This window comes from Alligator sinensis, unplaced genomic scaffold (assembly GCF_000455745.1).
Source record: "Alligator sinensis unplaced genomic scaffold, ASM45574v1 scaffold98_1, whole genome shotgun sequence".
Classification (NCBI taxonomy): Eukaryota; Metazoa; Chordata; order Crocodylia; family Alligatoridae; genus Alligator; species Alligator sinensis.
The window spans coordinates 2,556,505-2,569,471 of NW_005842058.1; the positions used below are offsets into that span (position 1 = coordinate 2,556,505).

Here is a 12,967-nt window from a genome sequence, read left to right on the forward strand (position 1 = left end):
CCTGTGCCCATGCTGTGGAGCCAAGGTCTGGGAAAGGGCTGACTGGTCTTTCCTGGAGAAGACGTCTGAGATAGTGATGGGAAATGTGGCTCCTCCTTCCAACTCCCCTGCCTGTGCTTACCCCACAGCATCCTGGCTGGGCACCTGGAGAAATGGCTGCAGCTCATGCTGATGTGGCAGCCCCGGCAAAGAGGCACACATCCTGTCTACGGGACCAATGGCTGCTTCAGGGCCTTGGATGACATCCTGAACCTGAAGGTGAGTATTAGGGATGGGATCCCCATGCAGCCAATAGCTGGCCTGTGGGAAGGAGGCTGGAAAGGGCATCCAGGAGCCTAGTGCAGGGTCAGGCACCAGCTTGGCACTGGTAAGAAGCCTGAGGGGCTACTTGAACTTGCGGTTCATCTCTGTCTCTGGGACTCACGACCTGGCCCCTCTGTTTGCTGGGTTCGGAGGCTGGGCTGCTCTGCACTGCTTACGGCTTTACTTGCAGCTGGTACATATCCTAAACATGGTGACGGGCACCGTGCACACGTACCCAGTGATGGCGGAGGAGACTGTGCCAAGCCTGAAGGCCCGGATCCAGGCAGACACCGGCATCCCCCAGCAGGACCAGGAGCTGCTGCAGGAGGCTGGGGTCGCACTGTCCACTCAGAAGCTGACCGTGCCAGGTGTGGCTGACAGCAAGGTGAGCCCCACAGCATGACACCGCAACCAGTAGCCTCCACTCAGGTCCTTGCTGCGTGTCCTCCCACCCTTCTTTTTCTCTGACTCTTGATTTGGGGGGGTGAGCAACCTGTCCTGGTTTGCTACCTGCACCATAAGTGTTGGGAAGCTGCCAGCTTTGTCCCCATGGTCAACCAAAGGCCAGGACCTGTCGGTGGTGCTGCTGGTGGAGAGCTTAGCTGTCCTCCTGTGTCCATAGGTGAATGAAGCTGCAACCGTGGACTCTGACCTCCTGTTTCTGTTTGACAACCGGAAAGTTGCATATGAAGCTCAGATCTCCCAGCGGCCGCATCCGGAGAGCGTGGACTGCATCCGTAATGGCATTCTCTAGGCTGGGGAATCCATGCAGAGGGTGGCTGGCTGTGGGGACTGCAATGCAGAGCTCAGGGCAGCTGGTCCACTTGGCCCTTGGAGCTGTCCATGGTGGCAGCTCTCAGCACTCATGCCTGATGTACGGTTTAAGAGAAAGCAGAGAAAATCCTGAACAGCCTAGTTGGCCTCATGACCTGCAGCTGTAGTGAGGGTCCATGGCCATGGTGTGCTGCACCCAGACCATTGTGGGGCAGCATGCGCTGCTCCTTGCTCTTGTGTTCATCCCAACATGGGGCAGGACCTCCCCTAAGAGTGGGGCTGGGTATGTGAGCAGGACAGCCCTGCACTGGCTTTGGCAAACAGAGCCAGTCCTGAGTGCTGCAGGGCTCAAAGGTTTGGCCACGCTTGGCCAGGGGCTGCCCTATGCTGATGCCTCACTCTCTCCCTCCAGTCCAGGACCCAAAGAGGAATCTCTCCTTCTTCCAGCTGCGGAAGGTGTGGGGCCAGGTCTGGCACACGATCCGGATGCTGAAGGAGGACTGTAACCGGCTCCAGCAGGGGCAGCGAGCAGCCATGTATGGTGGGGTCCACTCTGGGGTGCCTGGCACTGCCCTGGCTTCTTGGCTATGGGGAGTGGGCAGGAAAAGGCATCTGCATGCTGGGCAGGGGTGAGACTTGGGGAGCGGGGGAGTCGTTTGCTGCTACTGAAGTGCTCTTGTTGTGGCCTCCTGCCTAGCTGCTGTTGTGCTGTTGGCTGCATTCAGCCAGGTCAGTTGGTGGGGCAGGTGTGCTGGGGCTCATGATGGGTGGATGGAGGGTGCTGGGTACAGAGCTGGGCCAGGCAGGAACAGCTCCAAGCAGGACTCTCTTTTCACTGTCTCCCCAGGCGGAACCTGCTGCGGCACAACAGCACCCTCTCCAAAATGAAGAACTCCATGGCCTCCTTGTCCCAGCAGCTGAAAGCCAAGCTGGATTTTTTCCAAACCAGCATCCGGATTGACCTCGAGAAGTATAGCGAGCAGATTGAGTTTGGCATCAGTGAGTGCTGCCCTGGCCAGCCAGTAACTGACCTTCCCCTAGCTTGGCTGCAGCTGTGTCTGGTTCCTGTGGGAAGCGCACAGCAACTGACTCACATCTCCATTTGCCTTGCAGCCTCTGAGAAGCTGCTGCTTGCCTGGCGGGAGATGGAGCAGGCTGTCAAGCTCTGCGGGCGGGTATGTATCCACGTTCAGGGTTAGTTGCTGGCTGGGAAGAGGCAGCTCTGGGGGTTCTCGGAGGCACCCAGCCCTGCACTTGGCCTGCTTTGCATTGGTTTGCCCATGGTGCTGGCTTGTAGGTGCTGTGCTTGTTTCTAAAGGTTAAGGGGAAGGGGATGGAGGAGCTGAGGGAGTGGGGGGCTAAAACTGATGGATAAAATGTGATGTGTTGGCAGCCTTCGGGCTGAGCTGCTGCTGCTAATGGCTGCCCTTCCACAGGAAGAGGATGTGGAGCAGCTGGTGAAGAGGATGATGGCATTGCAGACCGACATTGTGGACCTGCAGAGGAGCCCGCTGGGCTGGAAGCAGGGGGGCACGTTGGAGGACTTGTAGGTGGCACCGCCTTGAGCAGGGGAGGTTGTTGCAACTCTGGGGCAGCTCAGTTCCTTCCTGAATGTAGGACATTGGAACCTCCCCAGCCCAGAGTCACAGGGAGCGTCCTGGTGGTTGCCCTGAGGTGCAGCCATAGGCCTCTGTCCATGCATGGCTGCTTGCGGGGAGGCGTGAGGGATCTGGCAAGGCTTTGGAAGGGGCTGATGACAGTTTAGCTCTTGCATCTCTGCTTTATAGGGAAGAACAAGCCAGGGAGCTTTACCGGAAGCTGCGGGAGAAGCCGAGAGGTAATGGGCCCTTTGGCTGCACCCCCTAGCCTGAGAGCAGCAAACCAAGCTGGGAATCCTACTCTGGTCTGGGTCCACTGCCTCCTGCAAGGGCCTGAGGGCTCTTTGTCAGTTCTAGCCCATAGCTTCTTGGGGAGTCGTGATGGCATTTCAAAGCCAGACCCCAGCCTTGCCTTGTCCCCAGCTGCTCCCAGCAGCTGAACTCCTTTCAGAGTCCAGTCCAGCTTTGCCTTGGACTCTGTCTCAGGTCAATGACAATGACATACATTTAAGCAGGGCATTTGGCCCACATTTTTGGCTAGTCAGGCATGTGTTGTCCCCCACAAGCTGGGCTGGCTAATGTCTGCCATGTGTGGCCCCATATCCAGGGGCTGTGTGCCTAAAGCTTGGGGTCCAGGAGAAGGAAAGGTGCTTTGGGAACAGACTATAACTGGCTGTGTCCCCATGTGCCTTGTGAGCCTCCTGTGCCCTGTGCTGAGCTTCTGATTCTTGTTTTTCTTCCCCAGACCAGAGGACCAGTGGCGACAGCCAGGAGATTGTGCGGCTGCTCCTGCAGGCAATCCAGACCTTTGAGAAGAAGGTCCGGCTCATTTATTCCCAACTCAGGTGACTTTCAGAACACCGGCTTCATGTAGAGACCAGGCCTGGCTGGGCAGCTCTGGCTGTAGCTCTGCATACGAGGAGGGGCGGGGGGGCAGTTAAGAGTTGCATGTTGCCAGTGAGCAGTCAGACAGCAGTTGCTGATCTGAGCTGCAGTGCATGTAGTCCACGGAAGTTTCTCCCTCTGCACCTGAGCCTGCTGCAGCCACTCACATGTCACCTGCTTGTTACTCTTTATAGCAAGACTGTTGTCTGCAAGCAGAAGGCCCTGGAGCTGTTCCCTCGTGTGGAGGAGGTGATGAGTCTGATGAATGAGGATGAGAACACTGTTGTCAGGCTGCAGGAGAAGCGGCAGAAGGAACTGTGGAACCTGCTGAAAATAGCCTGTGTGAGTGAAGCGCAGGTTTGCGTGGGACTGCCTGTGTGGGCCCTCTGGCTGCTCAGCTAAACTGGCTTCTTTCAGAGCCCTGTGAAAAGCCTCTGCTGCTCCTCCAGGCTTCTGCACCTGACTTACAGCCCCTTTGAGTGCTCCCCAGGAGGCGAGTTTTTCATCTTTGTAGCAGGGGCTTCCTTCAGCCATGTTTGCTCTTAAGGCAGGTGCATGGCTGCACAGAGTGAGGCTTTCCTTTTGTTGTCATTTGCTATAGGAACAACACACTGAACACATCTTGCATGGCCCTGAGCTCAGACCTCTTTCCAATGGTGGGGGGGGCAAGGCCACCAGATGTCTGTATTACCATCTCCCCTTGGGTCAAACTTAGCTTAGAAATTTGGGGGTGAGGACTGGGGCAAACACAGACCCTTCTCCTGCCTTTGGCAAGTGCCTGCTGATGGAAACAGGCTTGTGTAGGAATGAGCCTGCTTTGTCCTTTTTCACTGTAGAGCAAGGTGCGTGGCCCTGTCAGCAGTAACCCTGAGAGCATGAATGCCTCACGACTTAGTAACCCAGGTCAGCTGCTGTCGCACATCCCTGCTGTAACCTACAACCCGCCAGAAGCAATAAAGAAAAGGTACTGTGAATGAGGACTAGGGAGTTGTAAGCCACATCCATGGGCATTTGACAGGGAGAGGGGTCAGTCCAGCTCCTTTCCATCTGAACAGTATAATCCTCTGTTCTTTTCATGGGTACACAGGTGACTAGTGTAGCTGAGGGGAAAAAAACGTTCTCATTTCTTCTGCAGCTCCTCAGTCTCGCACAGCAACAAGGATGGTGGGGGTGGGTTAGAGGTCAGAGGGGCAGATGAGCAGAACTGCATCTGAAGTAACACAGTGAAACTGGAGAACTGGGCTGTCCATAAAGCTGTGCTGTAAAGAGGCAGTGGGAAGTTGTAAGCCCAGCCAAACCCACTGAGCATGCTAGGACAATGTTATCGAGTACTGCAGCTGGATGGCTGCCTGGCCTTGGTACTGAGTCATTCTCTTGAAAATAAAGGAGAAAAATGGACTGGGTGCAGTCTTAACTTCAGAAGATCAGACCCGGTCTGGGGGTGTGCCCTTCTCCAGGTTACCTTACCAGGCAGGTCACTGCTGTCCACAGAGGAATGCTGCATGCTGCTTTTACCACATTTCACAGGCCACTCAGTAACTCCCAGGACCAAAGGGACAGAAATAGGGTTTGTTCTCTTGTCGCTAGCTGCCTTGTTCTCAGCTATCTTTTGGTCACATGGCAAACCTTTGCCATCCCAGTTAGACCCAGTCACTGCTATGTAGCAGGCTGCCATTGAGACACCCAGCCGCCCAGGAGCTGAGCTAGACACCACGTAGCACAGGGAACAGACATGTCCACTCAGTTGTGGATGTAACTCCTGTCTGTTGTAGCGTGGAGCTGCTGATGGAATCACAGGATCTCTGCAGCCAGTTAGAGATCATGATGAATGACACGATGAAGGATCAGGACCAGAGCTTCATGGTAAGAGTTTCCATCTCTTTTAAACTTCCTTTTGGGTGGTGACAGGAGGAGAGAGATTGCAAGCTAAAGATGCTGGCCAGTTGTACGTGGGCATGCAATGCGCATTCATATGGCGGAGGAGAGGCACGTCCTTGGCCGAATGGAGCATGTGTGCCTGTGTGGGGTGGGAGGGGGACCAGCAAATGGCTTCCCCGAGATCAGCGAAGAAGTGTATACATAGAGGGCTGAGGATACTACCCTCTTTAAACAGAACAAAATAACACTTCTTTGTCCTGGGACTTTTCTAGTTACTGTCTGACTCGTAGGGCAACCATCATGGTGAACTTCTGGAAGAGAGGGAATTAATACTTTCTTCTGGACCAGAGTGACAGAACAAAATTCAGCTTTATGGGTGGCACACTTTATTAACGAGTGTGTTTGCTGCTTTCTTAGTCTCTGGATTGGAGCTGGTTGCAGCTTCACGTGGAAGAAAGAAATAGTCCAGAACAAACCCAAATGTAAAGTCACTTCGGTGCTGGTTGAAGACAAAGAATCTCCTGGCAAAGAATGTATTAAGCGTGACAGGCTGCTGCGATGGAAAGGAAGGCCCCAGCGCCTCTCCATGTGCCACCTGGTGGTTAGTTAAGGCACGTGCTCTGTCTTTTAAAATAGCTTTTACTGAAAACTCTTTATTTCTGTACGTTTTGCTTTTTCCACAAATGCGCAGAGGTATGGGGGGGAGGGCCTTAGGAAGAAGGACTGTAGCTATCTCATAATGCACAGTGGATGAGGCTGCTTTTATTGTCTGATATTGTTTGTCTTCCCTTATGATCCCCAAGCCAGGTGCTTAGGGCATTTCTCTCCCACCAAGCTGTCTTGCTTCTGTGTATTTGCTGGAAATCATCCTTCCCTGCCCCTATGCCAAATGGTGTATATCAGTAGTCACCAACCAGTGGATCTTGGAGCCTCTTGGAGTCGATCCGAGGCTGGGGCGGTGGGGGCTGAGTGCTTGTGTACACGTACGCACATGCCCCAGCCCAGCAGGTCAGTCTGTGGGGGAGGGAAGGAGCGGGGGCTAGATCAAGGCCCCACTGCAGTGTGGGACAGTGTTGCAGAAGCAGGAGCAGGGGTAAGTGGGGCCCCAGCCAGGTGGGACTTAACTGCTGGGGAGGCATGCCCCAATACATTTTTCTCCCTTTGCCTCCCCACAGATGTACCTGCTGGGTGGGCAGGGGGTGTGGCGGTGCACGGTAGATCTTGGGTTGCTTTTAAATGCCAAAAGTGATCTCCTACTTAAAAAGGTTGGAAACCACTGGTGTATATAGTCCACTGTATACAAATCATCTTTCACAGTCATTGGTAAGCCTGCCTTTTGTAAATGACTGACCCCACTGATTCTGCCTATCATGCTGATTTGCACTTTTTCTCAAGTGTAACATCTGTACTTAGCTAGTACTTGTTTCCTGTATGGGAACGAAATACATGAAATATGTAAACTTTTGGTTTGCTCTATTTGATATCTTCAATAAAACTTCTAAAGGAAACAGCCTGGTTTGCATGTGCAGTTGTGTGAGCTGAGTGTGGACACTGCCTTCTCATCATTGTGAAGCGAGGCTATATCTAATTGCATTGCCTGGTACAGTTGAGAGAGAGAGAGGCATTAAGTGCCTTTCCTCAGGGCTGTAGACAGGCCGAGCTAAATTCAAGTTACAGCAATTGTTTTAGCATAACCTGAATACATTAATGAATTTGACCCTATGAAGGGGACATGAATGGTTATCAAGCAGAGCAGGGAGAAGTTAATGGGAGATGCAATCAGGGGCCTAAAATGTGGTGTAACAAAAAAATGTGTTAAGTTCATGAGGTTTTTTTTTTTTCATGTCCAGTGTAGTGAAGTTGGGAGTTTCTGCTCCCAGCCTGCCTGCTAAGACTTGTGTAGCTTTCCTTTGAGCATCATGAGCGAGGGCCAGCATAGAGCCGTGGTTTTGTGGCACATGCTCTCCCATCGGTGATTAGCCATTTTTGTCCTTTATCTTTTTTTACTTTAAAAAAAAAAAAAAAAATGTCAGGACTTGGTTTGAACTCCCTCTCAGTAGTAGGAGATGTAATCGTTGGGCATCTGGGGAAGGTGGCAGGGAATGACATTTCTACATTGACTCTTGTGGTCCTGTTTTTGTCAACAGCCCTGGCACTGTGCTTGAATTGCAGCTCTTGCATGTTATGTATTAGGTGGTAAGTTTGGCTCCTTTGAGAGAACTGAGCTGTTCTATTAAGAAACCAAAGAGTTGGAAATTGGTTGGGATAAGGAAGGTCTCTGCTACAGAGAACCCCTCCCTACAGGGACTGTAGAGATGAGGACCTTAGATCAGCCTCATGCTTGCTTTGGGTAGGCCTTTTGTGCTCCATGTTGTAGGACAGCAACACTGATCCCTAGAGCAGCCAGTAAGCACCTGGCCTCCACCTCGAGCTCCAGGCCAAGTTGTGTTCTTGGTTCAGTGACTGAATGGGGGTGGGGAAAGCTTCAGGAAAATGTTTAGTGTCTGGGTGAACATGATGTTTTTATTTCCTTACCTTGGCACCTGGAGTCAGATGCTGGAACAGAAACTTTACCAGAGGACTTCCCCACTCCGCCCAAAATGTCCCTGGGCTCTAGGTCAGCCCGCCAGGGTTTAGTGGTGGGTATGGCAGGACCCTCAGGGCATAGAAACGGAGAAGGAGAGAACAGGGCACCCACCTCTTAGAACTGAATGTTCTAAGTGTTTGTCTGCGGAAGTTTAGGGATGATTTTACAGAATAGTGCACAAGTCGCTCTGGAGTTAGAGGGTGAGTCCCTCCTCCTCTCTCCTCTGGCTTTGAGCATTTTAATGGTAATTTAGCTTTTCTGGCAAACACTTAAGCGTGATCGTTGGGGAATCCCAGCGAGCAGCACACGGCAAGTCAGGCCAGGGCTACAGTCGCAGCGCTGGAAGATTTCTGGCCCTTGAGCAACATCTTTGTGTCCCCGTCGAGAGCAGACCTGCCCCTCGTGGAGAACTGGCTTGCAGATCTTGGTCCAAAAATGGCGAGCGCAGCAAAGCCCTGTGGTGCAGTCTGATGTCCGGAGGCAGCTGTCTCCCTCTTGACCTGCACAAAATGTATCAACTCACCCTATACTTTTGCTCCTTCAAACACCATTTCTTGCCCACAGATCCCTCCCACCCACTCTTCCTTGTGAGAAAACACAGCCCCACCAGTGGGGACCCATTGCCTCCTCCTCCTCCCACCCCAATTCTGGCTGTTTCCTAATTCCCTTTAGCTCTTTTGCCCTGTTCAAATGCTCTCAATTGATAGCAAAACTTTGGGGCTCACTGCAGCTTCTTGACAGGGTACGGCTTGACTGCCTGTTCCTCAGGCAAAGAAGCTAAAGGAGACCTTAAACTGAGGTGTGACTTGCTCTAGGCCAGAGTCCTGATCTGCTCAGTTGTAGAACACCTCCCCCCACATCTCCTATGCAGCCCTTGCTCTGATCCAGCTGCTTAGAAACCTGGAAGTGGGTTATTGGTTAAACTTCTGCCGGACACTTGGAACACAAGTGTTATTTTCCTAACACAAAGATCTCTGTGCTGTTTCAACTGCCTGTCCTCTAGCATCACCACCCTGAAAGTCATCTTTATCTTCTCAGGAAGGAATTTAAGAGTCAGTGCCCTGCGTACAAAAGTTTACCGAGCGATAATCACAGCCAGGACTGCTGCTGCTGTTGCATTAATCTACAGGTTGTATACAGCCCTCCTTCCCCCTCTCCCCACCGTGGACATAACCCATCTTCTACCCTGGAAGTTTTTCACTAGTATAAGCTCATTTGTAGCTTACTCTTTAAATGCAAGCTCATTTGGATGGGGCTAGTCTTCCTCTCTCTCTCTGCTGGTCTGAGCAAACATTTAGGCACGTGCGTAAACATTTGCAGCTTTAGTCCTTTGTCTGTATGGTGATTAGCACAACGGGCCCCTGTGCTATCTGTGACTTAAGCACTATGCTAGTAAAAATAATGCAGTAGTAATAGTTCCTTCAAGCTTGCTGAATAACTGAGCTTTTGAAGCCTTAAACTCTTGAAACCCCTGCCACTGCTTTTCCTGTATTGCGATGGGTTAATTATATAAATTGCAGTATCCCTTGGTTAATGTTAAAGGAACAATGCACACTTAGCTTTTTAGTTATGAATAACAAACTTATTTCCTATTACATAAGCATAATCAATCTGCTTGCCATTGTACATGATGCAAAATGTGAGGTCCCATGCTCACGAAGAGAGAAACAAATTGAACGTGTTTTATTTCTGAGCAAGTACATATATCAGTGTTTTTTCTGGATGTTCTACTAACCAAACCCCAGTTCTTCCCCTCTTTGTAAATTGTTGACTGAATTATCTTAGGTGCTATTTTAATCTCAGTGGAGGAAACTATGTGGCTTTCTCCAGTGCGGCTCTCTCCAATGTATAGTTTTAAGGATTGCTGGAATCTATCTGTTCATATTTCTTATGCAAACGAAGTAAAGTACAAACACTCTTTCCTAATGGGAGATTCCAGGCATCTCCACAGACTTTTACTTTTCTCTCTTCCCCTCCCCATCCTGCCATTTTGGTATACTTTATTCCTCTGCTGGAATATGATTTCCCCTCTTCTTCTTCAGCCCACATTACCTTTGCTATGTTGAGAGGTGACATTTACTTTCTTGGAAGAGTTTTCTTGGCTCTGATGCTGGGTTGTCCACTCCAGCTCAGAACCATCCTGCTCATCAGTCCTCCTTCCCTCCGTTCGGTTAACTTCTTCAGCCCGGCTGCAAACGTCTAGTGCAAAAAGGAGAAGGCTACAATTATGGATATCTATGGAGAGCGCTGGAATGCTGATATTGCTGTTTGGAGGGACCTTTCATAGCTGCATAGAGCTTTAAGGCTGGAAAACCCCCCAAACTTTCTTAGCAGCCAGTCTCACTTTTTTGCATAAAACACAGGCCACAGACCCTCACTGTTAATATCGACATTAAGACCACAGATTCTGTTTAAATTACAGCTTGTCTTTGAAAAGACATCCAGTCTGTACTCAAACACTTCAGGTGATGATGAAGAATCCAGCAGACCCCTGGGTAAGTGAGCCTAACTTGAATTAAAGTTAAAAGGTATCAATCTGATTTCTAGTCTGAATTTCAGCTGCCAACCATTAGAAGCTTTGTGTTAAATTAAAGAAGCTTCCCTTAGAAATAGTGGTAGACTGATCACTGCATCTCTTAACCTTTATCTCTTGGAAACTCTGCACAGATTAGAACTGTAAGACTTTTATTCCCCACATCTTAATTCATTCTTGTAGCTTTCTTTTTAGTCAAAGTATTTCCTTATTGCTATACGGTGTAAATATGTTGTGTTTCTTTCTAAATACAGAGCGACTTATAAAATGCTTTTTCCTTCGCTGTATCAGTATTTTCACTGTATTCTTAGCTAGCCTCTTGTGCCTCTTGTTAAAATTTAATTTCTTCCTGCTATAAGAAGATAAGTCTTCTGATAAGTCCCCTGAACATGCTGGCTATAGATTTGCCTCAGTTAGCTATGCTTCATAACAAGGGCTTTGTTCTTATTACTATCAGCTTTGCTGTTCTTAATGGATTCAGCTGTGTATACAACACTGCAGTTTGTTTTGAAAAAGCTTCTAGTCTGCTGCATGACTCAGTTAAGAAAACTGCTTTGTAAAGAAAGGCCATAGGGATTAGATTCAACATTATCAGAAAGTAAATCTCTCAAAACCTCACCATCACTTCTGCAGTGTGCATGGTCCTTCCTGTTCTACTTTCACTCTCCCTTTTAAATACCAGGAATACATGAGTGTGAGAGCTTACCATTTAGACAAATAGACCCTGGGCAGCACATAGCACTGCGCCGGCATCTTCTCCGTAACCCAAGGCAGGTAGAGCAGAAAGGCATGCCATCCTGGGGAGTGAGACAGAATTTGCTTGCATTGCAGTCTTTGTCTATCATGCATGGTGAGCTCTACAGAGAGAGAGGGAGGGAGGGAGAATGCTTATTTTCTTCAGAGGGAAAAACTCATGTTTATCAGCACCAGTAATAAAATGCTCTGCTGCTTGTACAGAAAGAGACTTGAGCCTCCTGTGCGTGTTATTGCAGAAATAAGACTTGCTAGTGTTCTGGCTCTGGCTCAGCATGTCTGGTGAAAAGGGCTGCAGCTGCATTCTTCATTAGGCCTTGTGCAATGCTGGCTCTCAGCAAGTAGCGGTTCTTTCACAGTATTAGCATTTTAAAAGTAGCAGTCCTTCTACATTTCCTACTGCCCACAAGGGGTGGTGTTCATAGCACATGGCAATCTGGTAAGTGCCCTGATGCTACAGAGCAGGTCATTTTCTGAACTGAAAACAGGACTTGAGCCTCCTTTGCTTGCAGTCCTGGGCTCAGACCCTTAATGTAGTGCTCCCGGAAGGAGCTCATCAGCTCAGACAGGCTGCTGCCACCACTTGGCTTGTGTATATATAAGGAGTCTGTTTCCCCATGTCTTTTGAGAAGAGCCATGCACCCCCAGTCTCAGAATTTTCTCCATTTAGAAATCCCCGCGTCCAGCTGGATGTGCTCTAACGACAGCTGAATCTTGTCTGCTTAAGCTAGAGATGCAGCCGCATGTATTGCACAAGCAGGTCCGTTAGTATCGCAAAAGTAAGTCTATCCTCTTGCTTAATGTTTCTCTGCTCTATGCCCGGCCCTGATTCAAACGGCCCTCCCCTCCTCTGGTTACAGCCTGAGAAACCAGCCAGATTCACGGCCCTCCCCACCAAATTCATTCAGTCCCTGGGTGCTCACCGTCTTGGGGCCGTGCACTTCTGCAGCGCTCTTGATGGTGTTGGAGTCCAGGACCAGGGCTACCAGCGGGGAACAGATGCAGCTGAGTGCCAGCAGCCAGACTGCGTCCATCCTTCAGACAGGCAAACCTGTGTCCAAGGGGTGCTGCAGCTCTGGCTGTTAGTTAAGCGGTGCTGGAGCGTTGAAGCCGAGCGAGGCAGTCTTCGCAAGAGACTGACCGTGAGAAAGAGACTTGCGGAGCCGTGGACAGGACCGTCTCTCTCTGCGGGGTATTTATACCTAAGCTCGCTCACCTTGTTTCCTTTCTCTTAAGCCCACACAAGCTTCAGCAAAGCTCTTCAAATCGGTTGGATCAACACTTCAAAACAAGGCTTCAAGAGCTGGAGCAAGCAGGTAGGGCACCGGCTGAGCCCTCCTAATTACGGCCTATCCAGGAGTTCAAAGGGCCGAGAGAGAGGCAGGATGTGGTGCGCTCCCCGGCTAATCACCTGCACTTCCGACCTTCTCTTTGCCAAGCGCTTTGCGCTAAGCTCCGCGCGCTCCTTGTTCTCCGCGAGCCTGACTCATGCTTTGCTCCGGCTTGCAGCCGCACGTGCTTCTGTCCGCGCGAACCGCCAGGGGGCGCCCGCACGTGCCGCGGGCGGACGAGCTGGAGGCGCGTAGTGCGCAAGCGCGCTCTGCTGGCCCGCGTGGAGCGCTCGCCTTCCTCCCCCTCCTCCGGTGCGTCATTGCG

At 50.7% G+C, this 12,967-nt stretch overlaps 2 protein-coding genes across 2 annotated transcripts in view; one reads left to right on the plus strand and one right to left on the minus strand.

Moving 5' to 3' along the window:
• IKBKB (inhibitor of nuclear factor kappa B kinase subunit beta) overlaps positions 1 to 6,552 on the plus strand; it is a 23,568-nt gene extending 17,016 nt beyond the window's left edge. The window contains exons 10-22 of the mRNA XM_006023065.3: positions 129 to 258; positions 494 to 688; positions 926 to 1,040; positions 1,490 to 1,613; positions 1,925 to 2,076; positions 2,191 to 2,252; positions 2,514 to 2,623; positions 2,865 to 2,914; positions 3,421 to 3,520; positions 3,755 to 3,902; positions 4,397 to 4,524; positions 5,333 to 5,423; positions 5,856 to 6,552. Of these exons, the coding sequence (XP_006023127.2) occupies positions 129 to 258; positions 494 to 688; positions 926 to 1,040; positions 1,490 to 1,613; positions 1,925 to 2,076; positions 2,191 to 2,252; positions 2,514 to 2,623; positions 2,865 to 2,914; positions 3,421 to 3,520; positions 3,755 to 3,902; positions 4,397 to 4,524; positions 5,333 to 5,423; positions 5,856 to 5,924 (1,474 nt within the window). The 3' untranslated portion in view covers positions 5,925 to 6,552. The remainder of the gene's footprint in view (positions 1 to 128; positions 259 to 493; positions 689 to 925; positions 1,041 to 1,489; positions 1,614 to 1,924; positions 2,077 to 2,190; positions 2,253 to 2,513; positions 2,624 to 2,864; positions 2,915 to 3,420; positions 3,521 to 3,754; positions 3,903 to 4,396; positions 4,525 to 5,332; positions 5,424 to 5,855) is intronic.
• A 1,569-nt stretch (positions 6,553 to 8,121) lies between these two features.
• Positions 8,122 to 12,791, minus strand: DKK4 (dickkopf WNT signaling pathway inhibitor 4). The gene is made up of 4 exons (XM_006023035.3): positions 12,235 to 12,791; positions 11,265 to 11,415; positions 10,078 to 10,224; positions 8,122 to 8,525 (listed from the first exon to the last, which is right to left on the minus strand). Exons 1-4 carry the CDS (start codon positions 12,343 to 12,345, stop codon positions 8,275 to 8,277), a joined length of 660 nt encoding a protein of 219 aa, XP_006023097.1. The 5' UTR covers positions 12,346 to 12,791; the 3' UTR covers positions 8,122 to 8,274.
• Between the last annotated feature and the right edge of the window lie 176 nt (positions 12,792 to 12,967).

What these genes read in the sequence shown, in the direction of transcription:
- DKK4 (XM_006023035.3), bottom strand. Translation starts at nt 12,345, where the DNA reads ATGGACGCAGTCTGGCTGCTGGCACTCAGCTGCATCTGTTCCCCGCTG. An exon ending in AAGTGCACGGCCCCAAGACG is followed by an intron (nt 11,416 to 12,234) that starts GTGAGCACCCAG and finishes CTCTCTCTGTAG; the next exon opens with AGCTCACCATGCATGATAGA. An exon ending in CACCTCTCAACATAGCAAAG is followed by an intron (nt 8,526 to 10,077) that starts GTAATGTGGGCT and finishes CATTTTGTGCAG; the next exon opens with GTCAAGAGGGAGACAGCTGC.